The 27,353-nt window shown below is 39.8% G+C and overlaps 1 protein-coding gene across 10 annotated transcripts; it reads right to left on the minus strand.

Annotated features, from left to right (window-relative positions):
- Positions 1-134: 134 nt before the first annotated feature.
- ZNF248 (zinc finger protein 248) lies at positions 135-25,079 on the minus strand. Of its 10 annotated transcripts, none has more exons than XM_082720948.1 (7): positions 24,958-25,079; positions 24,153-24,224; positions 23,342-23,443; positions 23,200-23,241; positions 11,996-12,122; positions 11,590-11,685; positions 135-6,837 (listed from the first exon to the last, which is right to left on the minus strand). In XM_082720948.1, exons 4-7 carry the CDS (start codon positions 23,212-23,214, stop codon positions 5,339-5,341), a joined length of 1,737 nt encoding a protein of 578 aa, XP_082577074.1. In that variant the 5' UTR covers positions 23,215-23,241; positions 23,342-23,443; positions 24,153-24,224; positions 24,958-25,079; the 3' UTR covers positions 135-5,338. The 10 variants fall into 10 exon arrangements, with proteins under 10 accessions (XP_082577074.1, XP_082577069.1, XP_082577070.1 ...); XM_082720943.1 differs by having other exon boundaries at positions 11,996-12,162; XM_082720944.1 differs by lacking the exon at positions 24,958-25,079 and adding an exon at positions 24,714-24,948 and having other exon boundaries at positions 11,996-12,162.
- Between the last annotated feature and the right edge of the window lie 2,274 nt (positions 25,080-27,353).

A 27,353-nucleotide genomic window follows, 5' to 3' on the forward strand; every position in this document is an offset into this window, starting at 1 on the left:
TTAGCAGTTTTAAAACTTTGGGACACATTTTATATGAATTTTTCAATGTTTCAAACTATAGTAAGGTAGAATATCTACACAAATCACTAAATCATCTGGAAAGAGAAAACTCCAAGAAGCATTAACAATAATAGTTGTTCATCCATAGGCTATTAAAAATTACATGGTTTATTTCTCTTTAGTAGCAATGACAAATACAGCTTGCAAAGCACTGGGCACAATCGCTTTAAAGTTGTCTAATTCCAGGCAACAACATATTATTTGGAAATGGCATGGATACTTTTGATTGCAATATAGAATTTTAATATTCTTTTTTTAGGATTTTATTTATTTGAGAGACAGAGATCACAAGTAGGCAGAGAGGCAGGCAGAGAGAGAGAGAGGAGGAAGCAGGCTCCCTGCAGAGCAGAGAGCCCGACGTGGGGCTCAATCCCAGGACCCTGGGATCATGACCTGAGCCGAAGGCAGGGGCCTCAACGCACTGAGCCACCCAGGCGCCCCAGAATTTTAATATTCTGACAGTATTTCTTATTTGCTAAAGTCAAATGCCCTTAAGCATCCGGTCTATTAAAACTTTTCTGTAGGTGAACAAATATGGATTAAAATGCATGGAAAAAGGCCTAGGATACATGCTGAAGTAAAAACCAACAGTTATTTTAGGAGAGGCAACTGAGAGACAGGGGAGAAGACAATTCCTGTTACATTCTGAAGAATATTTATGCCCTCTCCCCCCAACCTTCACAGCTGGTATGGACCAACAGCACAGGAGCACCCAATCCTAGGAAGGCTAAGGAAGTCCCACTAGCTCCTGGGCACTAGTCACAGTTGCCATGCTTCTCCAAGTTCCTTTTCTAATTTAAAGAATGTGGTTGGACACCCCACAGAGCAGGACTTCACTACTCCCCTGCCTGCTGTCCTCTCAGGATGTGAATGAACTTCTTTGGTGGGGGTGCAGAGGAGGATGGTGGTGGTTAGACAAGAATTTTTGGTCTGTGTGTCACAGCAAGAAAGCTAAAACTAAGGCCTGCTCTTTCAGAGGGGGATAACTATTCCCACTTTGTATATAAGGTAAAGGAACCAGGGAGATCAACCATCCCAAACTATGAATTCCAGATACGGTGGAGCAAGCAAGATAGGAAGCATCACTTTTCCAACTCGCTAAGTATCTGACTGGACCTTGCTCTTGAAAAGTGATGTCTAAGAGCAGATATCAGTTCCTCATTGTCTGAAAGAGAAGCCTGGGGATGTGCAGAGTCTGAAAGGAGGGGCGGGTGGGAAAGAGAAAGGAGATGGAGATTACGTAGTGTCCCATTGCTCGGTGGCCCATGAAGGTTCCATGGAAATAACAGGAATCAGAACAGGCTAAGCCACCCACAGAAACACGGAGGTCAAAGGGGTAGGGCAAGGGCAGCTACAACTGCAGTTCCCTACTGGGGACAACAAGTAGGTTGGTTGAGGACATCCAGGATACCCATGGGTTGAACCTTTCCAGAGGCTATGGCTCTACCTTTCCTTGCCAAGTACAGGCGGGATGTGAAGTGACAGAGCACACCAGGCTAGGCGAGGACACATTACACACAGAAAATGTGGAAAAGACAGGTTCTAGGGGGTTACCAGGAAACACTATCTAGGCACTGGGAATGTACATCACTTAGTCATTTCAGAAAACTATACCTATGACCCAGCCATTCCTTTTCTGATTTTGCACTTGAGCACTGTTGTTTAAGTTCTGGGAGATGACCCATTCATGGGCTGTGCAATCAGTTTAGTGAATGGTAACAAGCATTTCTTTGAACATAATGTGGTACAATACAAAATAAAATATCAAAGTATTTTACAGGTAATTAGGGTGTTGTTTCAGGAAACAAAATCATAGGTATGTAAAATTGTTGGTTATATATATACATGTATTACACACGCGTGTGCACGTGCGTTCATGCACACTCTCCAGATAACCAAATGGCTCACTCCCTCCACTGTAGCCTTCCCAGTAAGGTGGTTCCATCTCCATGCTATGTAGAAGCAAACTTCTGACAACTTTTCCTATTTTCGTTTTACTTTACAGCACTTATCCCTATCATCTTCTCCCTTGCAGACATATTTTCTTGATAGGACTTCTCACAGCAACAAGGACACAAACTATCTGGTCATGGTGACTTGTGAAAAATATTCTAGGGTAAGTTCTCATTGGCCTATTTTGTAACAAATAGCCATCAATACAAATGCAGGTCCAGGAAGAGATGGTATCATCTGGGATAAATGTCAACTCTTATGTTCACAAGGATGGGCTATATCTTACAGGAAGAATGTAGAAAAGTTTCCTCGAGCAGATGAAAAGCAACAGCCACTACTCATAATATTTAAGTACCTGCTAAAAATGCCCTATCAGGTGGACAAGGAAAAGGGTAAATTAATCAAACGATGCAGGGACAACTGGCTATTTATTTGGAAAAATACAGACCCGCTTATCTCACAACACGTGTAACAGGAAACACCAGAGGGATATCTGAATAATGTCACTTAACATAATGTCTGCTTCACGCATGTCAACAAAGACATACCTGGCACAGTGCTCAGTTCCAAAAGGAATTTACTTACGACGCAAAAGCACAATGAAGTAGAAATACTTAACTTCCAACTAGTAGAATGTTTATTTCTAATACTGGGACTTTACATAGGAATTTACAAAAATAAAAAAAAAAAACACTGTGCTGCTTATTATCCATTGGCTCCACCCAGTCCTCCTCTCCACTTTCTCTGCGCCCACCTGGGCTAACCTGCAGATCGTATCTGGTGGCGTTCTCTAAAGGGAGGCACAAGCAATTCGGTGCCACGATTCTTGTAGGGACAATATCTTCCAGGAGGTGGTCTCTCCTCCATGAGAGCAGCTCTTATTGGGCTCTGGTGACACTAGTTTCTATCTTTGCCCCTTTACGACCTAGAATGCTCACAGTTTCTGGGTGATGCTAGTCTCTAGGTGCTTCAGGATCCCTTGTTTCTGACCCACACCACTGTAATACATCTACCATCACAATCCTCTTGGTTGGGGTAGATTTCTGTTTTTCATTAGAAGCGGGGCTGATACAAATAGCTATTCTTATGTTAACTTGTCAAAAGAAATCATTCTTCCCCGAAATCACTATATAGAACATGAACATTTAGAATGAAGTACTTGTCTGTACCAGCTGGAGTGCCTTCAGCTGAAATAACAGACAGCCCTAAGGATAAATAAGCAATCATTATTACCATGGTAATAGAAAGTCCTAGCCGAGTACAGGTCCAGATGGAGTTGTGCAGCTCAACGACGGGTCCCCTCTGAGCCAGGCTTTTTCCATTTTGTCTGGTGGTATCTTCAGACTATTGCCCTTCAGGGCCACAAGCTATAATTTGGTATGATATGCAAACATGAAAAAGTCCAGTGTAAGAGAGACAATCTCTCCTTTTGTCTTCTCGTGTCACAATAGTTTATCACAGAGATCTCTCCCAGAAGTACCACAGAATATTTTCCAAACATCTCAACAAAATCATTAGAACAGCATTTCCATGATTAACTCAGGTTAATCTGGATTTACTCCTAAATCATGTGGGGTAAGAATGGAAAGAGAAACAAAACAGAGCCCAGCAAATAAGCAGCAGGCTGGTGGGTGGGCAGTGTCTCTTGGAACTGATCAGTGTGTTCCAAGGAGGTGTGGGAAAACAGGACAAAGGAGGCAGGGACAGAGCATGGCACCCTATTATTTTAAATACAAATACATAGTTCCTGGGTCACATACAAGAGATCATGCCTAAATAGATACAGTAATGAAACACCAAGAGTAGGAAAGTGGCATTCGAGTACATATTTTTACTTGTGGAGTGAACTGAGTGTTCCTGTTCATAAATGATGTTAACCTTTGCAAAATTCATGTAAATCCCACTGTTACTAACAGTACTTACAACATCATAGACTGACCCAGAGGCAACTGAAAAACCTCAGAAAAATATTATTTGGCTTCTTTGGGAAGTAATATAGTAGTAGATCAGTAACGATGGCCATATACTAACTCTTATTTGCCGGCAACGTCAGATGGATGGTTGGTGATGTTGTAAAATAACATATACTGGCCAAACTATAAAGAGACTTAGGTAGTATTTACAATTAAGACTGATGCAGAGGTAGTTTAAAAACTTCACAAAAACAAATTTGGGGTTCTTTACTGAAGAGGCAGTTCAACAATAATGGCCATAGCCATTTATTTATGTCAGGATATGAGAGAGGGTGTACGTGGTCTGTACTTCAAATTGTTCAGATGTATTTTCATATATACACAGTGGTGTGCTGGTAAATATTTGACAACAGGTTCTCTGAGAAAATAAGAACCCCAGTTTGTACAGTTTGCCAATTTCCAGGGTGTAAACACTCCCACTACAGCAAGCTACCCACAGGACGACACTGAGTGCAGAGGTGGGAAGAGATGGGCAATAGCACATTAGATGGTATTTTTACCATATGACTCAGTAATAAAAGTGACCTAAAGAACAAAGAACAAAATGTTACAAAATGTAACAAAATTAGGAATTGATGAGTGCTGAGAATTTATTACCTTTGTTTTTAATATAATTTAATTTTTAAATAATGACTGTTTAAGTACTGGCTCACAAAATTCCTGAAAATTTAACCATTGGCAGTTTCAAGCCAGTGTGAGCTTACTCTTAACACACCACTACATACGTGTTGAGTATGCGTGTATAAATATATTTACATATACATTATATATACATATATAATTATGGCAACTTATAAAGACACTGGTGGTATTTAGTGTGGAAGATACTAATATAGACTATAATAGTTCTTTAATTAAAAGATATTTTCTCTTCATAAGTATGTTGGACTCCAATATGCAAATCAAGCATACATCTAATTTCTGCTATATTACTATACCCACATCAGGTCTGCAAACATCAGGGACTCTTCATAATTGTTTAATGTTGCTGTGATTCAACTTTTTTTAAACTTCAAATTCCACTTGAATATGGGTATGAATGAATACCATCCACTATATTTACAATAAAATTTGGTATCACATTTGGAACATGACACAACATAAATTCTAGACAGAGTTCTACCACATTTCTTAAGTGAAGAAATTTCCTATCAATATAAATTTTCTGATTAAAAGTTTCAGTTTTTCTTCAGAGCTTTCACATATTCAAAATTTCAGTATGGTTTTATGCTAGTATTATTTGAAGTATGATAAGACATTGCTTTCTAGTAATGTGAGGCATTCTTTGGGCTTCATCTCATTTTTTAAAAATGGTATAATAACTTGAAAGAGCAGGTGAAGGCTTCTGGACATCAGGATGTTGAAAGAGCTTTCACCCTTGTGTGAATTCTCTGATGTTTTGTGAGTACTGACCTCTGACTGAAGGTTTTCCCACATCCATCACACTCATAGGGCTTCTCCCCTGTGTGAGTTCTCTGATGTTTAGTGAGAGCTGATTTTTCACAGAAGGTTTTCCCACACTCATTACATTTATAGGGTTTCTCCCCTGTGTGAGTTCTTTGATGTACAATGAGGTTTGATTTCACACAGAAGGACTTCCCACATTCACTACACATGAAGGGTTTCTCTCCTGTGTGTGTTCTCTGATGGACAGTTAGGGCTGACCTGTGGCAGAAGGATTTCCCACATGTATTACATTCATATGGTTTCTCCCCTGTGTGTGTTCTCTGATGTTCTGTGAGGTTTGACTTCACACAGAATGTTTTTCCACATTGCTTACATTCATAGGGTTTTTCTCCTGTATGTGTTCGCTGATGGTTGGTAAGGTGTGGTTTCTGACAAAAGGATTTCCCACACTCGGTACATTCATAGGGCTTCTCTCCTGTGTGTGTTCTTTGATGTTGAGTGAGGTTTGACTTCTCCCAGAATGTCTTCCCACATTCACCACATTCAAAGGTTTTTTCTCCTGAATGACCTCTTCGAAGTTGGGTGAGATGTGATTTCTTGTTGAAGTTATTTCCATTTTCATTGTGCTCATAAGGTTTTTTGCCCATGTGTACTATTTGATGTTTAAAGAGGGTTGACTTTTCCCAGGTTTTAGGACCTACTTTATATTCATGGGGAATCTTTCTTGCATAGGCTCCCTGATGGATAATGAAAGTTGAGTTATCACAGAAGGTTTGCCCATATTCATTGTATTCATAAGGAGCCTGTCCTGTAAGAGTTCTCTGATGTCCCAGTCTTAAATCTGTATAGAAGGACTTCCCACAAATACTGCATTCATATGGCTCCATCTCCAAATGAGTTCTCTGAGATAAACTGAGCTCTAAACTGTGGATGAAGGTTCTTCCACATGCATTATATTTACAGAGTGTCTCTCCTATCTGTATTTTCTTGTTTGTGAAAAAGGCTGCTTCTTCATGGAAGGCTTGTCCATTTTCATTATACTCAGAAGGCTCGTCAAAAATTGGCTGATTGAGATTGTGGCTATGATTGAGCACATTCCTTTTTTGATTATATCTGTAAGACTTCCCTCCAGGAGGAGTTTTCTCATGCTTAATATCAAGGAGCAATTTCTCATATACATTAAGCTCATCAGGCTTCTTTCCAGAATAGCTCTTTCTACTAATAATTAAGCCTGAAATATTTTTCAAACTCATTTCACATGAGTCACATATCTTATATGGAAAATTTCTTGAAGGAATAGAATCTGTGCCCAGATTGAAAGCTTTTCTTACTCTATCACAACTATCTATATTTAATGTTTTGTTGGTAGTGAAAGCCAGTTGCCAAAAATGATCATCTTCATTGTCCTGGCTGCTCTCTATCAGGTCATCAACTTTCCAGTCTTCTAGAAATGAGAAAAATAACCACATCTTATGAATCGTAGTACACTTCTAATGAGACTGAACTCCCACAAACACCCTTTCATATAGTCGATTCCTTTGTTTTAGGCTCAGTTTCCTGGCATGAACTAAATCCAAGCATGCATTTCCTTTATCCTGCTAGTCTCCGTGGAAAGTAAATACAAGCTGCTGTGGAAACAGGGAATGGAAACTGGCAAGGGCACTTAACATTTTAAATATAAAACTTTCAAAACTGGACAAAAAAGGGTGAAAATTCAAAGCACAGGTTGCTGGGAGTAGCTGATTCAGGGACTCAGAGAATGGGGTGAGCCAGACAGAGACATTGAACACTGAATAAAGTGATGGTAGAGACCGGTGGAATGGCTTTCAGAAGATGAACTATGTTTGGAGGAGAGAGACAGTTCCATCCTAATCCCCTCATGTACAGATTCTTGGGGTAGGATTCCTGCTGGAGCACATGCTTCTACTCTGAGCAACACCAAACATTCTTGGGTTCAACCATGAAGTTCTATAGCCCAGCATATAGTTTTTCTTTTAACTTATTATATAAGAAATAATTATTTTTTTAAAAAGCTGTAAAAAGAGGGCTAGAGAAAGTGAAATAAAATCAAGATGTAGTAAACAAGGATTGGGTATTTTCTGAGAGGTATCCGCTTAGGAAGCAGGAAACTCACAGAGTTGGAAAGTTCAACAAGGGTTTTTTTCCAATAAAAAATAAACTACAAATAGACTGTTTGAGAAACACAGTAGAGGAAGAATTTAGAGATAGCTCACAGTTCCCATCCTTATCCTCTCACATCTTGACCACTATGGTAGATTCTCACTAGTATGCATGTTGCCAGTCCCTTTTTCCCCTTCATTTGATATATCAGCATTAACAAAAATTTCTCAAAGCACCTACTTCCTCATTTTTTAAGGATCACTGCTTTACCCCAGACTCTATCTAGCTGTGATTCACAACAGCACAAATATCAAAAAGGAAATACAAAAATAGATGTGGGGCAGGCTATCTCTGCCAAAGGACAACGTTCACTTTGTTTTCTCATAGCTGCTTATGAATCTCACCATCATGTCATATGCTGATTTACTTCAATCTGCTGGCTTACTTCCCCCAGAACCATTTCATGCCTGAGACAATGTTGATCTTTAAGTCTGCTTTTATACTTAAGTTTATCTTTTATATCAAGGTTTTCTGCTTTTCTCTCTAGCCTCATCTGTATCTTTTACCTACTTGTGAGACCTGTAAGGATCATGTTTCTCTATATGATTCTAAGACCTTTGGTAAACTTTATCATAAAAATTCTTGGCTGTGTTGCCACACAATGCAATAATGTTAATCACTTGTGAAAAAACTTCTATGGCAGTCCAGAGTCCACTGCTCCAAGGGCCAGATAGTAATAATTATTACCCCCCCAAAACAAATCAAAATAAAACAAACTTTCCACCAACTGGATTCACAGTAGGTGAATCCTACAGCTGGGCCACTCCCTGAGACACAATACAAGTTGCACTCCAGCCCTTGTTCTTTCTGGAACCTGGATATCTTTCAGGAAATGCTGCTTTCTTTCGCTGACAACAAACCACAAAAATAATAATAAAAGGGGGCGCCTGGGTGGCTCAGTGGGTTAAGCCGCTGCCTTTGGCTCAGGTCATGATCCCAGGGTCCTGGGATCGAGCCCTGCATGGGCTCTCTGCTCAGCAGGGAGCCTGCTTCCTCCTCTCTCTCTGCCTGCCTCTCTGCCTGCCTGCTTGTCATCTCTCTCTGTCAAATAAATAAATAAATAAATAATCTTAAAAAAATAATAATAAAAGAATGACTGCCAACATCACTGCAACATCCCTCCCACTTTCAGCCTTCACTCACTATCTTTAAAAGAAGTTTACTGCCTGTAAAATTCACCATAATATAAGATTAAGTTCCTTGCTCAATGCTATACCCTTTGTCAAGACCACGGTCTAGCTCTTGGCAGATGTTACTAAAATCCTGCTTCCTCTGACCTCACGAAAGAGACACAACATAAATGATTCATAAACGCAATGTGCGTATGAATTATTTCCAACCTGTACATGATGAGCGGTAATACACAAGGACAAAATGGGAATGCGGATTTTGGAAAAGTACTTCAGAATGCTTTATGAATGGGTGAGAAAAAATGATCTCTTCCAAACTTAGTTGCACAATTCATCAAAAAAGAAATTAGTAAATTATCAGAATTGGGAAAAGGAAGGGCCTTCTTTGTGGGAAAACAAAATCTCATTAAAGAAAGAAACCTTAAGCAGGAGTGATATGATTAGTTCTCAGTTTTGAAGATGTAGCCACTAGTGGGTTAGGGTCACAAAATATGGGTTATTTAAGTTACAGGGGAAACAAAGTGAGCTCTAACTTAAAATAGGTGAAATAAGCCATTACTATGTACCATGTAATGTTTAAACACTTTACACATACAATATTAAGTATCTGAAAAGCAAAGTAAACACGAATGAAAGTTGTAGTAGAAGAGAAAGTATTTATATGTGAAATTTAGGATCTAAGACAGTATGGTGTTTAGTGCAAATTCTAGAGAGCAGCTAGAAAGAGACAGGAAGAATAGGAAGACCACATTATAATAGTCAATGAAAGGAGACTTTAATTTTAATTTCATTTCTTAATAAGTAGCAACTTTGCCAGGCTAGTGAAAGATAAAGCAGATGCTTCAGGTAAGAAAATAAAAATCATTTAGGGATTAGATCCAGCCAGGAATGAGAAAACACAGAGTTCTGCTTCTGAGTGAGATCAGTGAAAAATCAGAAAACAAAGGGACGCAGGGGCTGGTTTTGAAAGGCAAACAACCCCAGGAATATGAGGACACTAGTAATAGGGGATAATGGGTTTAATGCGCTGACCCCGGAGCTGTCATTTAAGATAGTAATAGGACAGTAGCGTGTTCCTTATCGGATTCCCAGGAAACCAGGCTCTCAAGTTTTCCCCCTGGCTCGGACTGTTCCTCCTTAAGCTCCTCTCATGATGAGATTTTATGGATTTTCACACCCTGCAGGAGTGGAATTATTCCAGAACCACTGCTCTCACATGCAAAAACACTCTCTAGAAAAGGAGCCTGCAAACAATAACTACTGAGCAAGGGTCCTTAAGCCGCGAATGTTTTTTTTTTTTACATTTTTAGAGGGAAACGGAAGAAGAGGCAGTAGGGAGGAGTGAGGAGGAAGAGGAAGGAAAAGGAGAACCAGGAAGGGGGGCAGGGGAGCAGCAACAGCAGCAGCCAGCCAGGCCACATGTGACTCACCAAACCCAAAACATGTCCTGCTGTCTTTACATAAAAGCCCACCAACCTCTGATCTAGAAGTTCTCACCCAGCCTCAGGCCTTTACCACCACCCACCGCTGACGCCTCTCACAGGGCACTTCCAGCTCTGGCCTCTGCCATGTGTACCACATTCACACAGAACCAACATCTTATTCAACACAGAGACTGGGTTCTAGCAGTTCTCTCCCAGTGTCTTGTGTCCATGTTTGGGTATGTCTTAACTCCCCTATAATCTAATTTCCTCCCAATAAATGGCACCCAGTTTTTATCCAGTTGCTTGAGACTGATCAGTTGAGTCATGTTGGACTCCTGTCTCTCTTCCACACTATCAATTCAACAGCAAATCTTGTTGGCTTCATCCTCAAGATATATGTACAAACCTTCCACTCCTCAGGACTTCCAACATCACCTAAGTCATTATCCTCTCTCCTCTGGCATATGTAATAGTTTCAATGGTATTCCTTCCTCACTTGTGCCGAAGCACCACCTAACCACCAGACTGTATTTACTGCATAAACTGCTAAGTCAGATCTGATGATTTAATCTGATTTACATTTACTAAAAAAAAAAAAAAAAAAATACAAGTCTTTGTCATATCACCCAAAATAAAATCCATGATCCATGCTACTTCTTATGACATCACCTCCTAACACATACTCACCTCCAGCCGTGATGCCCCCAGCCGTGATGCCCCCTCGCCATTCTTCAAACATTCTAAGAACACAGCTGAGAAGTTTGGCACCTGCCTGTAACAGCTCCCAGTTTCACTGTACTAGGGTCTCAACCCTCCTGCGGACTTCATGAAACAGGTTTTCTCTGACTTCCTTACCCATTAGCACACGTCGCCATTCTCCACCCCCTCTCCACTGCTTTAACTCTCTCCATGGTGTTTACCACCACAAATACTGTATGAACACATTCACATGCATACACATCACACACACAAACACGCTTCTTGTCCCTTACTAGAATACATACTCCACGATAAAAGGGATGTTAATCTTTTAATTACCTAAAAACACAACTGGATCCCAGTGAGTGCCCAACACGTATTTGTTAAATGAGTAGTATCTCAAGTACAGCACGAAAACAAAAGGTGTCCAAAGAGAATAGAGGGAAAGTTAACAATTCTCAAAAATAAACTAACCTAGAAAAATTACTGAAGATAAAGCCAACTGAGTTTGCTTTACAGGTATTAGTAAATCACTCTAAAATATCAAAGAACAAAGGAAAGCATTTATGAGGGAAAGTGACATGTGGAGGAATGTGATTAAGGTAATGGAGGGATGTGGGCCAACTGTCCTTTGTCACTTCCAAAAGTCTAAAATTTAAAAAAGAAATTTCTGAAGAATATTGTACAAGTGATAAACCCTAAACTGATAGCCTAAGATCTCATTCCCTTGTCTTCCATCTACCTGCGAACTCACTAACTCACCTTGGTGGCAGTGGCTTGGGAATCCTGCCTCTAATATCCAGGGCTCTTCTCCTTGCTCTATCTTGAAGACCACTTCTGGCTTAGTAATGCAATATCCTGTGAAGAAAAAAATAATACAAGATGGTGGCTAAATAGCCTGGCTTCAGGGACTCTGAAAAAATGATGGGGAAGAAAGGTACAGCCTCAGGAGCTGCCCAAGGGAGATGCCCAAATGAAGCAAGCCCTGAGGAGGTTACGGACACAGCATTCTTTATGAAGGCCAGAGAGACTGTTCATCTCAGCGCCCTGAATCTCAAGTGTCAAACAAAATTCTAGAAGCAGTACATATGTTTCAACAACCAGAAATGCATGCTACCAATAGTCACAAGGAAAAAAAAAATCTTACCAAAGGAAAAAAAAATCTTACCAACTGAGACAAAATGGCTGTAATTTTCTAGAATCACATCTCTGTATAGTATCTTCTGAGCAGGATCCAGCAGATACCACTCTTCCTGAGTGAAGTCCACACATACATCTTTGAATGACACTTGTTCCTGTAATAGTATATGCCTTTTCTGCATGAAGCCATCAGAACTATATGACATGGAAGAAATTTAAAAAAGCTAACCTCTTTAAAAGTTTGCTAAAAATTGACACATAGGATGCCTTCTTTTGTGTTATTTACTATGTAGGATAAAAGAAATATCTCATACAAACTGAGTTTCCACTAACCCCCTAGAACTGCCCCCCCCGCTGCAAATACTACTGATGAAAACAAACACTGTTCCTGTTCTCAAAGTGATTATGATCTGATGAGATATATACATTAACATTTATTAAATTATACACTGCAGGAGCTAGCAGCATTCACACAGTAGCCTGGAAACGAAACCAGACCAAGAAAGTTAGATCTTTAATATTGTCATTTTTATGATAGAAAAAAAATGGACAATAAAACAGACAAAGCAGACCAAAAGGGGACCCAAATACTAGAAATAATAAACAAGAACTTCAAAATGGATTATGATTAATATATTCAATAAAACAGAGGAATATATGAACAAAATAAGTGGGAGAAGTTCAATGGATGTATGGTAATGTATACTGGTTAGAAAAGAATTACTAGAGCAGGTCTGAGACTGCCATCCTTTCAAAGGTCTGTTGCTATGAGGGTGTCCCTTGGCTGGCTTCTGGGAACTTCAATTCCCTAATAAGAATGGTTCATTGTGCCTAAACTATTTGTGTAAACAATATGGGTTATGCCTCACACATGCATTCCTTCTAAGTCCAGAAGTTTCTGTTTCAAGCAGAGAGTACCAAGGTGATCATCTCCTAACAAAAACCCTGAGCATTGAGTGTCTAGTGAGCTTCCCTGGCAGACATTTCACATTTGTTGTTAATCTCATCGCTAGATTTGGAAGAAGACTCAGGTTTGCTCCTGGCTTCCTCTCAACTATGCTCCATGTACCTTTTCCCTTTGTTGATTCTGCTTTATATCCTTGCACTTTAATAAGTCATAGCCATAAGAAGAACCATCTGCTGAGTCACCCCAATAAGTTACTGAGCCTGGGGATGGTCTTGGGGATCTCTGATAAATGTGTATACAGACACATATATATACATGTAAGTACATAGATAAAATGGGGATTCTAGAGCTGAGAAATACAATGCTGAAATTAAGAACTCATTAAATGAGGATGCCTAGGTGGCTCAGTCAGTTAAGAGTCTGCCTTCAGCTTAGGTTATGATCCCAGGGTCCTGGGATGGAGTGCCACATGGAGCTCCCTGTCAGTGGGGAGTCTGCTTCTCCCTTTCCCTCTGCTTGCTGCTCTACCTACTTGTGTACTCTCTCTGTCAAATAAATAAATTTTAAAGATTTTATTTATTTATTTGACAGACAGAGATCACAAGTAGGCAGAGAGGCAGGCAGAGAGAGAGAGAGAGAGGAGGAAGCAGGCTTCCTGCAGAGCAGAGAGCCCGATGTGGGGCTCGATCCCAGGACCCTGGGATCACGACCTGAGCTGAAGGCAGAGGCTTTAACCACTGAGCCACCCAGGAGCCCCTCAAATAATTTTTTAAAAAAGAACTCATTAGGGACGCCTGGGTGGCTCAGTTGGTTAAGCAGCTGCCTTTGGCTCAGGTCATGATCCCAGAGTCCTGGGATTGAGTCCCACATCAGGCTCCTAGCTCAGCGGGGAGCCTGCTTCTCCCTCTGCCTCTGCCTGCCATTCTGTTTTCCTGTGCTCGCTCTCTCCCCCCCTCTCTCTCTGATAAAAAAAAAAAAAAAGAACTCATTAAATGGGTTCAAAATCCTGTTTGAGAAAACATATAAATCTAACAAAAGTATCAAAATATGTACACATCTAACTAAAGAGTACCAAAATACAAACCCCCAAACTAAGAGAACTTAAAGAAGAAATACATGAATTTATAATCATAGTTGGGAGACTTCAACATCCCTTTGTCGATACTGAGAGATCAAGAAGGAAGAAAATCAGTAAGTATACAGATGTCCTGAAGCACACTATCCATTAACATGCTCTAATCGACTGTTATAAAATACGCCATCCAAAGCAATAAAACATACATTTTACCATACTACTCTAGCTCATATGTAACATTCACCATGATAAACCATAGTCTTGGCCACAAAACACACCTTAACAAATTTAAAACAACAGCTATCATACAAAATACATTCTCTGACTACAATGGAATTAAATAGAAATCAATAAACAAGAGCTAGCTGCAAAATCCCTCAAACACTTGAAAATCAAACAACACACTTATAAATAACCTGTAGTTCAAAATAAAAATACCATTTATCAAAATTTGTGGGATGAATTGAAAGCAGTACATAAAGGGAAATCCATAGCAAGTGTATATATATTAGAAAAGAAAAACTTTTTAAATCATTAACCTATTCCATCTTAGAACACTACAGAAAAAAAGCAAAAAAAGCCAAAAGCAAGCAAATATAAAGGAAATACTAGAATATATCAATGAAATTGAAAACATGGGGGAAAAAAATCAATGAAACTGAGATGCCCGGGTGGCTCAGTGGGTTGAGCCTCTGCCTTTGGCTCAGGTCATGATCCCAGCGTCCTGGGATTGAGTCCGCATCGGGCTCCCTTCTCCCACTCCCACTGCTTGTATTCCCTCTCTTGCTGTGTCTCTCTCGGTGAAATAAATAAATAAAATCTTTAAAAAAATCAGTGAAACCAATAGCTGCTTCTTTGAAAAGATCAATAAATTAATAAGCTTCCAGAAAACCTACCCAAGGGGGAAAAAAAAAAAACAAATTGTGAATCTCAGAAATGATAGGTCAATACCACTGATCCTAAGGATATTAATAATAAAAGAATACTATGAATAATTCTATTCCTGAAAAATTAACTTAGATGAAATGGACAAATTCCTCAAAAGATACAGCTAATAATTCATACAAGGAGAAAGAGATACCTGGAACAGATCTATATCTGTTAAAAAAAAAAAACTGAATTACTAATCAAATCACTCACAAAATAGAAAGTACCAAGCTCAAATGGTGTCACTGGTGAATTCTACTAAACATTTAAGGAAAAAATACCAACTCTCCACAATCTCCTCTAGTAAATAACACTTACAAACTGGTATTATAAGGACAACATTATTACCCTGATACCAAAACTAGGTAAAGACATGAGAAACTAAAGACCAATATAACCCATTAGCATAGACACAAAAATCCTCAAGTATTGGCAAATCAAATCTGACAACATATAAAATGAATTACAAACAGTAACCAAGTGGAATTTACTCCAGGAATGGAAGGCTGGATCAATGTTTAAAAAAAAAAAAAAGAATAAATCAATACAATCCAGAACATCAATTAGCCAAAGAAGAAAAATTACATGATCAAATCAATTGATAAAGAAAAAGCATCTGACAAAATCTACTAGCCATTCATGATCAAAGTTCTCAACAAACTAGAAATAGGGTGAACTTTCTCAGCTTGATAAAGACCATCTACAAAAAACTTACAGCTAACATCATATTTAATGTTAAGACACTGGACACATTTCCCCTAAGGGCAGGGGTAGGACAAGGATGTCTTATCTTATTACTCCTATTCAACTCTGTATGAGAAGTCCAAGCTACTGCAGTATGACCAAAACCAATCCAAACCAAACCAACCCAAAACCAGAAATAAAACATACGTGACTGGCTTTTTATCCTGTTTCATTGGTCTTTGTGTCTATTTTTGTGCCAGTACCATACAGTTTGATTCCTATAGCTTTGTAGTGTATCTTGAAATCTGGGATTGTGATCAATTTGTGAAACAAATTGAGCATTATTCTTCTTTCTTAAGATTGCTCTATCTATTCAAATAGAACAGAACAGAGAGACCAGAAACAAACCCATAATTTGGTCAGCTAATCTTCAACAAAGGAGGCAAGAATATCCAACGGGAAAAAGACAGTCTCTTCAACAAATGGCATTTGGAAAACTGGACAGTTACATGGAAAAGAATGAAACTGGACCACTTTCTTACACCATATGCAAAAAATAAACTCAAAATGGATTAAAGACCTAAATCTGAGACCTGAAACCATAAAAATCCTAGAAAAGAACACAGGTAGTAACTACCTTTACATCAGCCATAGCAACGTATTTCTATATATGTCTCCAAAGACAAGGGAAACAAAAAATCAAACTATAGGGACTAAACCAAAACAAGAAGCTTCTACACAGCAAAGGTAACGATCGAAAACCAAAAAGACAACCTACTAAAGGGAGAAAATATTTCCAAATGATATATAAGTTAAGGATTTGATATCCAAAATATAAAATTTATGCAACTCAACAGCAAAAAACAAAAACAAAAACAAAAAAACAACCCAAATAAGCTGATTAAAAACTGGGCAAAGGACCTGAATAAAGATTTTTCCAAATAAGACATACAGATGACCAAGAAACCCATGAAGAGTTGCTCAACATCACTAATATCAGGGAAACTCAAATCAAAACCACAATGAGGTATCACCTCACACCTGTCAGAATGGTTAGAATTAAAAAAAGAAAGAACAAGAGTTGGTGATAATGTGAAGAAAAAGGAACCTTGTGTACTGATGGTGGGGATGAAAACTGTTTCTTTCAGCCATTATGGAAAACAATGTGGAGGTTCCTCAAAAAATTAAAAATAGAACTGTCATATGTTCCAGTAATTCCATTACTGGGTATTTACCCAAAGAAAATGAAAACATTTGAAAAGATATGTTTATATTGCAGCACTATTTACAGCAGGCAAGATATGGAAGAGACCGTCAATAGATGAATGGATAAAAAAGACATGGAATATATATCTATATATAGATATATAGATATATATATTTATATATCTATATATCTCTAAATAGATTTATCTATCTATATATATCTATATAGAGAGAGATATAGATTTATTTCTATAGATATATAGATTTATAGAGATTTCATTCTTTTCTCTGGCCAAGTACTATTCTATTAGAGATATAGAGATATATCTATATAGAGTACTTGGCCAGAGAAAAGAATGAAATCTTAACATTTGCAACAACGTGGATAAATCTAGAGGGTATAATACTAAATGAAATAAGTGAAAGAAAGACAAATATCCTATGATTTCAATCATGTGAAATTTAAGAAACAAAACAAAGCATAAAAGAGACAAAAAAAGAGACTCACGAATATACAGAACAAACTGGTGATTACTAGAGGGAAGGTGGGTGGAAAGAGGGCATGAGACAACGAGGGTGTATCACTGAAAAGGAAAAACAAAACTCGATCTGAAGTCATTATTATTGTCTATGTAAAAATCTCAAGTAACTTATGAAAAGAAAAAAAAACTATTGGAAGTAATGAGGAAATACCAAAACACCATAGGATACAAGGTCAATATAAAAAAGTCAACTATTTTCCTATATCTGAATAAAGAATTGAATTCCATATTTTCAAATGAAAAAAATACCATTTACAACACACCCCTAGAAAGGGGTACTCAAGTGTAAAATCTAACACAATACATATATACAGGAAGACAAAACTGATGGAAGAAATCAAAGATCTAAATAAATGGAGAGAGAGTTCGTCTTCATCAGTAGCAAGACTCAATATGGCTAAGACATCAATTCTTTCCAACTTAATCTATAAATTCAATGAAATCCAAATAAAACATCCCAGTTATTCTGCAGATATTGACAAGAAGATTCTGAAGTTTACATAGAAAGGCAAAAGATCTAGAAGAGCCAACACACTGGACACCTGGGTGGCTTGGGTAGTTGAGCATTTGCCTTCAGCTCAGGTCATGATCCCAGAGTCCTGGGAAGAAGTCCTGAGTCAGGCTCCTTGCTCAGAGGGGAGCCTGCTTCTCCCTCTGCCCTTTCTGCCTCTGACATCCCGTTTGTGCTCTCTCTCTGACAAATAAATAACATCTTTTAAAAAAGTTTAAAAAAAAATAGAACAGCCAACACAATGTGGAAGAAAAATGAGAATTCACATCACCTGGTCTTGAGAATTACTATAAAGCTACTAGTAACCAAGACAGTGTGTTAGTGCTGAGAGAGACACACAGATCAACAGAACAGATTAGAAGGACCAGGAATAGATCTACCAAAATAAAGTCAAACATTTTTTTGACAAAGGCACAAAGGGAATAAAAGGAGAAAAGATAGTCTTTCAAACAAATGGTGCTTGAACAACTGAACACTCAAGCAAAAGAAATGAAACTAGACACTGACCTCACACAAGTATTAACTAAAAATGAATCAGAGATCTAAATGTAAAAATGCAAGAATAAAGAATACAGGAGAGGGGCGCCTGGGTGGCTCAGTGGGTTAAGCCGCTGCCTTCGGCTCGGGTCATGATCCCAGGGTCCTGGGATCGAGCCCCGCATCAGGCTCTCTGCTCAGCAGGGAGTCTGCTTCCTTCTCTCTCTCTCTGCCTGCCTCTCTGCCTGCTTGTGATCTCTCTCTGTCAAATAAATAAATAAAATCTTAAAAAAAAAAAAGAATACAGGAGAAAAATCTCTATGACACTGGATTTGGTGATGAGTTTTTAGATACAACAGAAAAAGCATACTCCATGGGGAAAAACATGCGTTGGATATTATTAAAAATAAAGTCTTCTGCTCTGTGAAAGACTTTTAAGAAAATGAAAGGATAAGGCACAGACAGGGAGAAAATATTTGGAACACAGATATCTAATAAAGGCTTTGTGTCCAACATCACAAAAGAGGTCTTAAAGCTTTAATAATAAGCAAACAAATGACCAAATGAAAAATATGCAAAATATTTGAACAAGGGAGGACTGGGTGGCTCAGTGCCTTTGGCTCAGGTCACCATCCCAGGGTCTTGGGATTGAGCCCCGCATCAGACTCTCTGCTCAGCAGGGAGCCTGCTTCCTCCTCTCTCTCTCTCTGCCTGCCTCTATACCTCCTTGTGATTTCTGTCTGTCAAATAAATAAATAAAACTTAAAAAAAGAAAAAGATTTGAACAAACATTTAACCAAAGATAAAAGGATAGCAAATAAATACATGAACAGATAGATGCTCAACATCACCTCAGTGGGGATATGCAGACAACATGACAGTTATTGGAATGGTTACATCAAAAATAATGACAGTACCAATTTCAGGTCCAGAATCAGAACAACAAGATTCTGATTCATAGTTGGTAGGAACAAAAACTGATACAGCAACTTTGTAAATATAGTTTGGCAATTTCTTGTGAAGCTACACATACATACATACATACATACATAACCAACACAGCAATTTCACACCCTATGTTTTTGAAAACTTATGTTTTAAAACCTACATGGGAATACTTCTAGCATCTTAATACAAATGGTCTCAAACTGGGAGAATCAAGCATCCATGGTTAATAACTCTGAAATCATGTATATAACTCTGAAATCATTTATGCATATTCTGGAATTGAACTATCAAATAAATGAAATTCAGATATTAGCTAGATTCTCACTGTTAATGCAGGAGATTACAGACAAGCAAGGAGAGAAGGTTAGAATGTTCCATCTGGTAATGATTACAACAGGAGACAACAGTGTGAATACTTAGCTTACTATAGATACAGATGGTTACATACTTAACTATTTATAGACACGTGTATATACATGAGTGAGTATATACAGATTCCCTGTCAGTTAGCTGAGAGGATCTTTGAGCAATGACTTCACAGTCACAACAGACACACCTAGTCCCCCAATCTTGGTTTCTCATACTATGCTCCAATGAAAAGAACCAGAACTAATTAGGGGAAAAAATGGCTAATTCTAGGGCAGGAAAGACAGAAGATGAATCTGGGAAATCTACTGCCACAGAGCAAGGAAGAAATATTGAAACAATAACAGGGAATGAAAATAGACACAGGAACCAACAGAAGGTGCTTTTTAAAAAAATTATTGGTTTTTGAGAAAGTAGGAAAAGGAGAGAAAGCATAAGCAGCAGGAAAGAGCACAGGGAGAGAGAGAGAGAATTTCTATTTATTTATTTATTTACTTACTTATTTATTTATTTGACAGACAGAGATCACAAGTAGGCAGAGAGGCAGGCAGAGAGAGAGGGGGAAGCAGGTTCCCTGCTGAGCAGAGAGGCCAATGTGGGGCTCGATCCCAGGACCCTGGGATCACGACCTGAGCTGAAGGCAGAGGTTTTAACCCACTGAGCCACCCAGGCACCCCGAGAGAGAAAATTTCAAGCAGGCCCCACACTCAGCAAAGAGCCCAACGTGGGGCTGGATCCCAGGACCCTGAGATCATGACCTGAGCCGAAATCAAGAGTCGGACACTCAACCAACTCAGCCACCCAGGCACCCCTAAAAGATGCTTTTACTAACCAACCTGGAACAACTTGAGCAACAAAAGGAACAAGGTATCATTGTACTATAACCAAAATATAAAATAACTAGCCATGAATTCATGCTGATATAAATGGATTAGTAAATTGGAGAGAACAGAAAAATCTCCTATGCAGAATTCCTGATAATTTATGTGCATAATTATGTAGATACTCCAACAGGAAGGAGGTATAGTGTAAGTGGTATAGTGTAATTGCCCACTTCCTTCCAAGGAGTCCAGTATGAGGACAGAGAAAACAAAGTAATAAGTCATGTCCAGAGCACTAACCCTTGATATCATAAGACCAAATCACATTTTATCTCTGTGGTCTTCCTCCAAGAAACCCATAACCTCAGTCTAATCATGAAAACAACAGCAGACAATTCCCAATTGAGGGACATTCTACAAAACACCTAACTGTACTCCTCAAAACTGCCCAGGTTATCAAAAACAAGGGAAGTCTGAAAAATTGTCACAGCCAAGGGGAGCCTAAAGAAACGACTAAGTGAAATGTGGCATTCTGAAACAGAATACCTGCATGGGGAGAAAACACCAGGGTCAACTATCGAAAGACAAATCACATCCCATAAAATAAGAATTTGCAACCCATAAAATGGACAAGCACTAGTATCCCTAATATATAAAGAGCTAGACACTGAAGAAGAAGAAAAACAAAAAAAGCCACAAACCTAAGAGGAAAATGGGCAAAAGATATGAACAGAGGGTTCACAGAAACATAAATACCTCTTTCAGATACATGAAAAAATACTTAACCTCACTCATAGTTAAGAAACTTGCAGATATAAACATCATAAAATACCATGTTTATCTTTCCACTGCCAAAATTCCAGAAGTTGAACCACATGATCTATGGGAGAAGCTGTGGACAAACAAGCATGGATGCGGTGTTGATGGGAGTGACACAAAATGATACCACAATCCCGAATGATCGAGTTATCAATTCTATGCACCCGTTGACCTGGCAGTGCACTTCTAGGAATTTATTGGATAGAAAAAAACCTATATGTACAAGGTCATTCATTAGAACATGGTTTGTAATAGCAAAAGGTTTGAAATAGTGCATAACTAACAATAACCAGTTAACGAACTATGGAATGTCCATGCTTGAATTACTGTGCAGTTACAACAAAGAAACAATCTAAACAATCTGTTAGATACAGATGTCTGGGACAGGCTTTTAAGAAGTGACAAAAAATCAAAGGAAGAACAGAAAATCACATATAGACTCGTTACTCAAAGTGTGGCTCCCTGAGCAGCAGAGTCAGCTTCACCTGGGAGCTTTTTAGAAATGCAAAACCCAGCACCCTCACCAGATCCACTAAATGAACATCTGCATATTAACAGGATGCCAGTGGTGTACAGCTGCATCTAAGTTCGGGAAGCCCTAAAGATGATGGATTCCCTTCTAAATAAAAGTAGGGGGCATACAAGAGTATCTTTTAACTGAAAAAAGCAGCACTGCTAGGACAAACAAGACAGACAGGTATCTACAGCAGGAAGACCATAACTCCAGTTTGTCTGGGACTGTCCCAATATAGCCAGATATCCCATCCTAACTTTACGGAACCTCTTTCATTCTCAGTGGAAGTGTCTCAGTTGAGATGAAAAATGTCACCCTTCCTTAGAGGGAACATCACTTAACCTTTTAACCATGTTATTACTAATTCAAAAGTATTTTATTAAAAAAAGAGAGAGAGAGAGAGAAGACCAGTCAGAAAAAAACACAGACTGAAAAAAAGCAGTGAGCCAAGGATGGTTGAGCAACAAACCCAAGGAGAGGCAATGTCTGGGGCTAAAGGGAAAGACAACTTTGTGAGGAACAGTAAGGGGATGTATCAGAGTTAAGAAAGGAAAGTTAGCAGGCAGGTGTCAGAGACAACAGAGACTGAGGATTATGCTGCAGGATGGTCAAGTAAGACAAAGCCAAAAACTGGATTTGACTACAATTTGGTAGCCCTTTCCTGAGCTGACTCAGGTGAATGTCAAAGAAGCAAGAATGCATTCATGAAGTTGAAATATGAATGAGAAATGCAGAAACCAAAGCCAGAACAGCTAGCTATTCAAGCTAGAGATGTGAACAAGCTTACACAAACCCTTAGGGAGAGTCATCTGGAGGACGCGTGGTCCCTCCATTCCACCAGATCTTCAAAGTCCTATTCCTGCATCAAGCAGGACCATGAGAGAGCTGTCCACTCAGACCTCATAGTTCGGTCCCCTGAAAAGCATCCGAACACTTCTAGCACAATGCTGTGTCTATCAGAAATGATTATAGGCAATTTCAGTGTTGTTATTAGAAAAACCAAAGGAAAATTTTACAACTTGCACAACTCTGTGAAATTAAGAGTCCTGCTTCTCACTCTACTAACTGTTCTTTGAATTTGCTTGATATACTTGATATACTTCCCTTCAAGTAATTCTTGCCTATTTCTATCTTGTTGGTTTTATGTTTAAAATTTCATTTATTCATTTGACAGTCAGAGATCACAAGTAGGCAGAGAGGCAGGCACAGAGAGAGAGGGAAGCAGGCTTCCTGCTGAGCAGAGAGCCCAATGTGGGGCTCGATCCGAGGACCCTGGGATCATGACCTGAGCCAAAGGCAGGGTCATGAGCCACCCACTGAGCCACCCAGGAGCCCCTCTATTTTTTTTTTTTGTTTGTTTTAAAAATATGAAGCCTTTCAAATTTTAGAAAACTCATTTTCAGACAAAGTGGAAATAAACAAACAAAAAGCTCACCTGGGATCTGTTCATTTTCTGCTCTTAGTGGAGGAGAGAGAGCTGAGGAAGAAGGAAGGAAGAAGGAAGTTAGAAGAGACTTGGCCTGCCTTGCAGTTCCTGGATTTACCTGCCTACACAGCTCCACATACAAGATACTTACGTGTCCATGTGTGGCTCCGATATATGTTGAGCTTAGACATGATACTTTTCACTGAGTGAATGTAAACATTTGTTTCTTATTGATTTATTACCAATTTAGGTTCTGTGACACAGAAAAATTAAAAACATGAGAAGATGAGTTTAACATTTAACAGTAACCTAAAGGAGGAAACACTATGGCTTTTTCAGAACTGATGTGGGAAAAATTAAAAATTAAAAATCTCAAGCCACGCTGTTCATCTGTTTTCCTGTGAACACTATTAATCCCCTGAGGTCAGAAAATCCAAGAAGCCTCTGGAAAAAAGAGATCGGGGTATTTAAGGCAAGATAAAAAATAAATGTTTAATGTTTGTTTCTTACAACTTTCAAAAGGTCTTTTAATGAGAAACTATCTTTGACGTAATTAACATGACAAAATGAGCCGTGGCCTGGGAATTTGCAGACCTGACTTTTAACCATGGTTCTGCCACCAACAAACTGCATGATCTTGGTCAGTCACCTTCTCAGGCTCAAGTTTTTTGTATTTCATTTCTCAAATAAGGCCAAAACAGATAACCTCGTGCCTGCACTACCATCCTGTACGTCTATAAGGCCAGGAGAGCAGGAACCTCTGCATCTTTCTAGATGCCATCAACAATGGCAAATGGGGAATGGAAATTGAGGGGAGGAGCGGGTGTTCAGGGAGAGGTGATGACAGAATTTCCTTCGCTATGGCTGCTGAGCCTTTCATCCCGACCATGCCCTCACAAACTCTCCAAAGGGGTGACATTTCCTGTGTAGCCTGCATGCCCACCCTCTCAGCTCCAGCTCACCTCGCTCTTCTTAAATTTGTCCCAGACCTTCCACCGTCACACAGCCTTCGATGCTTTCAGGATACTGTCATGCTTATACGTAACAAATAACAAATGAATACATAATAAATAATAACTGGGGGCCTGGGGAATGTTAGAGCGGGGAAAGGGCCTTGGTGGCTAGCTAGTACAGCCTCTCCCCTCCTCCATTGCACAAGTTAACCGAGCAATGAAAGCCCTAGAGAATTGTCAAAGCATCAGCCGCACGTTATTACATACACAACAAATACAAGAGCAGCTAACAAAATGTGAGTGCTCAGAATAATCACGGCGACTATTTGGCCAGAGCAACTCATTCACATCAGACACCCTGCCTGGTTCTCCTACAACCGCGCCCCTCCTAGAAAGCCCGGCGCACTTAGGACACGCACACACACACACGTCACAACGCCAAGCGTGCACGCAGGTCGCACAAGCACACTCACCCCCACCCACAACCCCACCTCCTCCCAGTGGGCCCAGCGCACTCGTCACGCATGCGCACTCCCCATCGGGGCCCGCACAACGGCGCAGGCAGCTTACCACTGCAGCTGGACACCTGCAGGCCTTGCCAACCCGAGAGCCCACGTTCCCATTCCGGACCCTAGTCCCTCAGGCAGAGACGCCCCCCGCTTGCCATCCCTTCAACTCTGCAGGCGGCACAGACGCCTGGGGTCCCTCCGGTGCCCGCGGGGCTCCGACCCACATCCGGGCACCCCTGCCCTCGCCAGACCCCCCTGGCCGCACAGGGCCCGCTCGGCCCTTGCCCCCATCACCCGGGGCTCACCCTCAGCTCCCTCGCCGCGTGGACCCGGAAGCCAGGGAAGGTTTCCCACGAGGGGCTGGAGGCCAGGGAAGGACGAGCTGGGAGGAGAAGGCGGGGATGCACATGCGCAGAGGGAGGGAGCGGCGCGGTGAGGCAGCAGCGAAGAGCTGGAACTCAGCTCCTGGCAGCTAGTGCTGGGAAAGTGCCACTACCCTTAAGAGGGCTATCTCACCCCTCTAAGTCTTAAAAAGTAACTCATCCTACCAAGCCAGCAGGGGTTTAGTGAAGATTAGAGGCGTTTACCATGTATATCTGGCACATAAATGATTCAGTACCTCTCAAGATTCTCTTCCCCGGTGTACCCCATGCGTATTTCTTGAGAAACCAGCTGGAGAGTTTCTGCCCAGTCGGCTGAGCTGAGAGACTGCTGTCGGGAGCCAGGCTTTTTGTCCTTGTCCTTCGACCAAATTTTAGACGCAAGCCAAGAGAAGGGAAGCTGTGTTTGGATTTCATCTCTGTACCCGCTATCTGTGACCAGCATGGTTATTCTCGAATGAGAAAAGCAGCAAGCTAGCAATTCGGTATTAATACTAAAAACCGTTCATGTGTAAAAAACTGTCCTATACCAAACCTGAAGAAAGCACGCTCTCATCTCCTGCAACCTCCCATATACACTTCACGCAACTTCCCCCAATGTTAACATTTTACAGAGCCATGGTACCGTTATCAAAACTGAGGAAGCAACTCGGGCGCAATTGTATTAATGAAATTACAGAGTTTGTTCAGATTCTGTCAGTTTTTCCACGAATGCCCTTTTACTGATCCAGGATTCTGTCCAGATACCATGATACATTTAATCATTATGTCTGCTCCAACCTGTAAGTTTTTTGGTCGTTCCTTGTCTTTCATGGCATTCACATGATTGAAGAATAGTGGTCAGGTATTGTGAAAAGTGCCTCTGAATTGACGTTTGTCTAATGTTTTCTCCTTATTGGACTGAGGTATATATTTTTAGGAAGAATACCCTTGGAAGGATGTGCCCTACCTGTCTATCAGGTGACACGTGATATCAACATGATTCGTCATACTAACCTTTAGTACTTGGTTAAGGTGGTATCAGCGGGGTTTCTGCACTATATATTTAGGATTTTTCCATATCCAGTCTACACTTAAGAGTGGATTGGCTAAGTCCAGTGCACACCCAGGGACAGAGGAAATTCGCTTAGCTCCTTTTCGAATTTATGGTCATATTTTAAAACCACCAGGCGTATTAGTAAATTTGAGGAGAAACTCTCTGAGGCTACCCAAGTATCCTGTTTATATTTATAGTTTTGGCCACTAATTTTCACTTTCATTGTTGGGTCTTGCCTGCAACCACTTTTACTGTGGTGTTCTAAAAGGAGATTTTTCTGTTTTACTTATATGTTTATTGGGATTCTTCTGTAAAAGAAAGATTTTCATTTTCCTCATTTATTTCATCATTTGTTTATGTCAGTACGGGCTCATGAATAATCTAATTCATTCCCCTGGTCATTACTCAACCCTGCCTTTTTCACCCAACCCTTTGATCTGTTTTATGTTTTACAATTTTACCCTTTTCTGAATGTCAATGGAATTATATAATATGTATCTCCTGAGTTTGGTTTATTTCACTTAGCAAAATTCATTTAAGACTCATTTGTGTTAAAAAAAAAAAAAAAGACTTGGGGCGACTGGGTGGCTCAGTGGGTTAAAGCCTCTGCCTTGGGCTCAGGTCATGATCCCAGGGTCCTGGGATCAAGCCCCGTATTGGGCTCTCTGCTCAGTGGGGAGCCTGCTTCCTCCTCTCTCTCTCTGCCTGCTTCTCTGCCTACTTGTGATCTATCTGTCAAATAAATAAATAAAAATCTTAAAAAAAAAGACTCATTCATGTTCTTGGTCCTTTTCTCAGATCAGCTCCTTTCTCTCCACTCTTTTCATTTCACCCATGCTATTATTATGTACCCTATGTCACAACACTAGCAGATAAACAATCTGAATGATTGAATCTTAACCATGTAGTAGCTCTGTTTATGGGATTTATAATTGTATCCAAGTTAGGTTTGTAACAGTTTTCAGCAATCTTGATTTGAATTTATGGAAGGTCTGACCTGAGAGTCTATGGAATAACAAATACATTGGCACTGTGGGCCTGGGTGACAATTCCAGGTAAAATGAATTTTCCCCTCAGGTGTCTTTCTCATCTATGTTAGAAAAGCACATCTTGTGAAGTAAGAAGGAGGAGTCTCTAAGTATATGCTAGTTGGAGAGAACCCTACAACTATTTGAGGTTCTTTCTTTTTTCTTTTTCTTTCTCTTTTATTTTTTTTTTTTTTAAGTAGGCTCACTGCAGGGCTGAGCTTATGACCCTGAGATCAAGACCTGAGCTGAGATCGAGT

This window comes from Mustela nivalis, assembly GCF_964662115.1.
Source record: "Mustela nivalis genome assembly, chromosome: 2".
NCBI lineage: Eukaryota > Metazoa > Chordata > Mammalia > Carnivora > Mustelidae > Mustela > Mustela nivalis.

Excerpts from the sequence above, each read along its gene's own strand:
- ZNF248 (XM_082720945.1), bottom strand. The coding sequence starts at position 12,149 with ATGCAGAAAAGGCATATACTATTACAGGAACAAGTGTCATTCAAAGAT. Across the intron at positions 11,686-11,995 it reads CAGCCATTTTGTCTCAGTTG|GATATTGCATTACTAAGCCA; the intron begins GTAAGATTTTTT and ends TTTTCTTCACAG. Across the intron at positions 6,838-11,589 it reads CCCAAGCCACTGCCACCAAG|AAGACTGGAAAGTTGATGAC; the intron begins GTGAGTTAGTGA and ends TCTCATTTCTAG.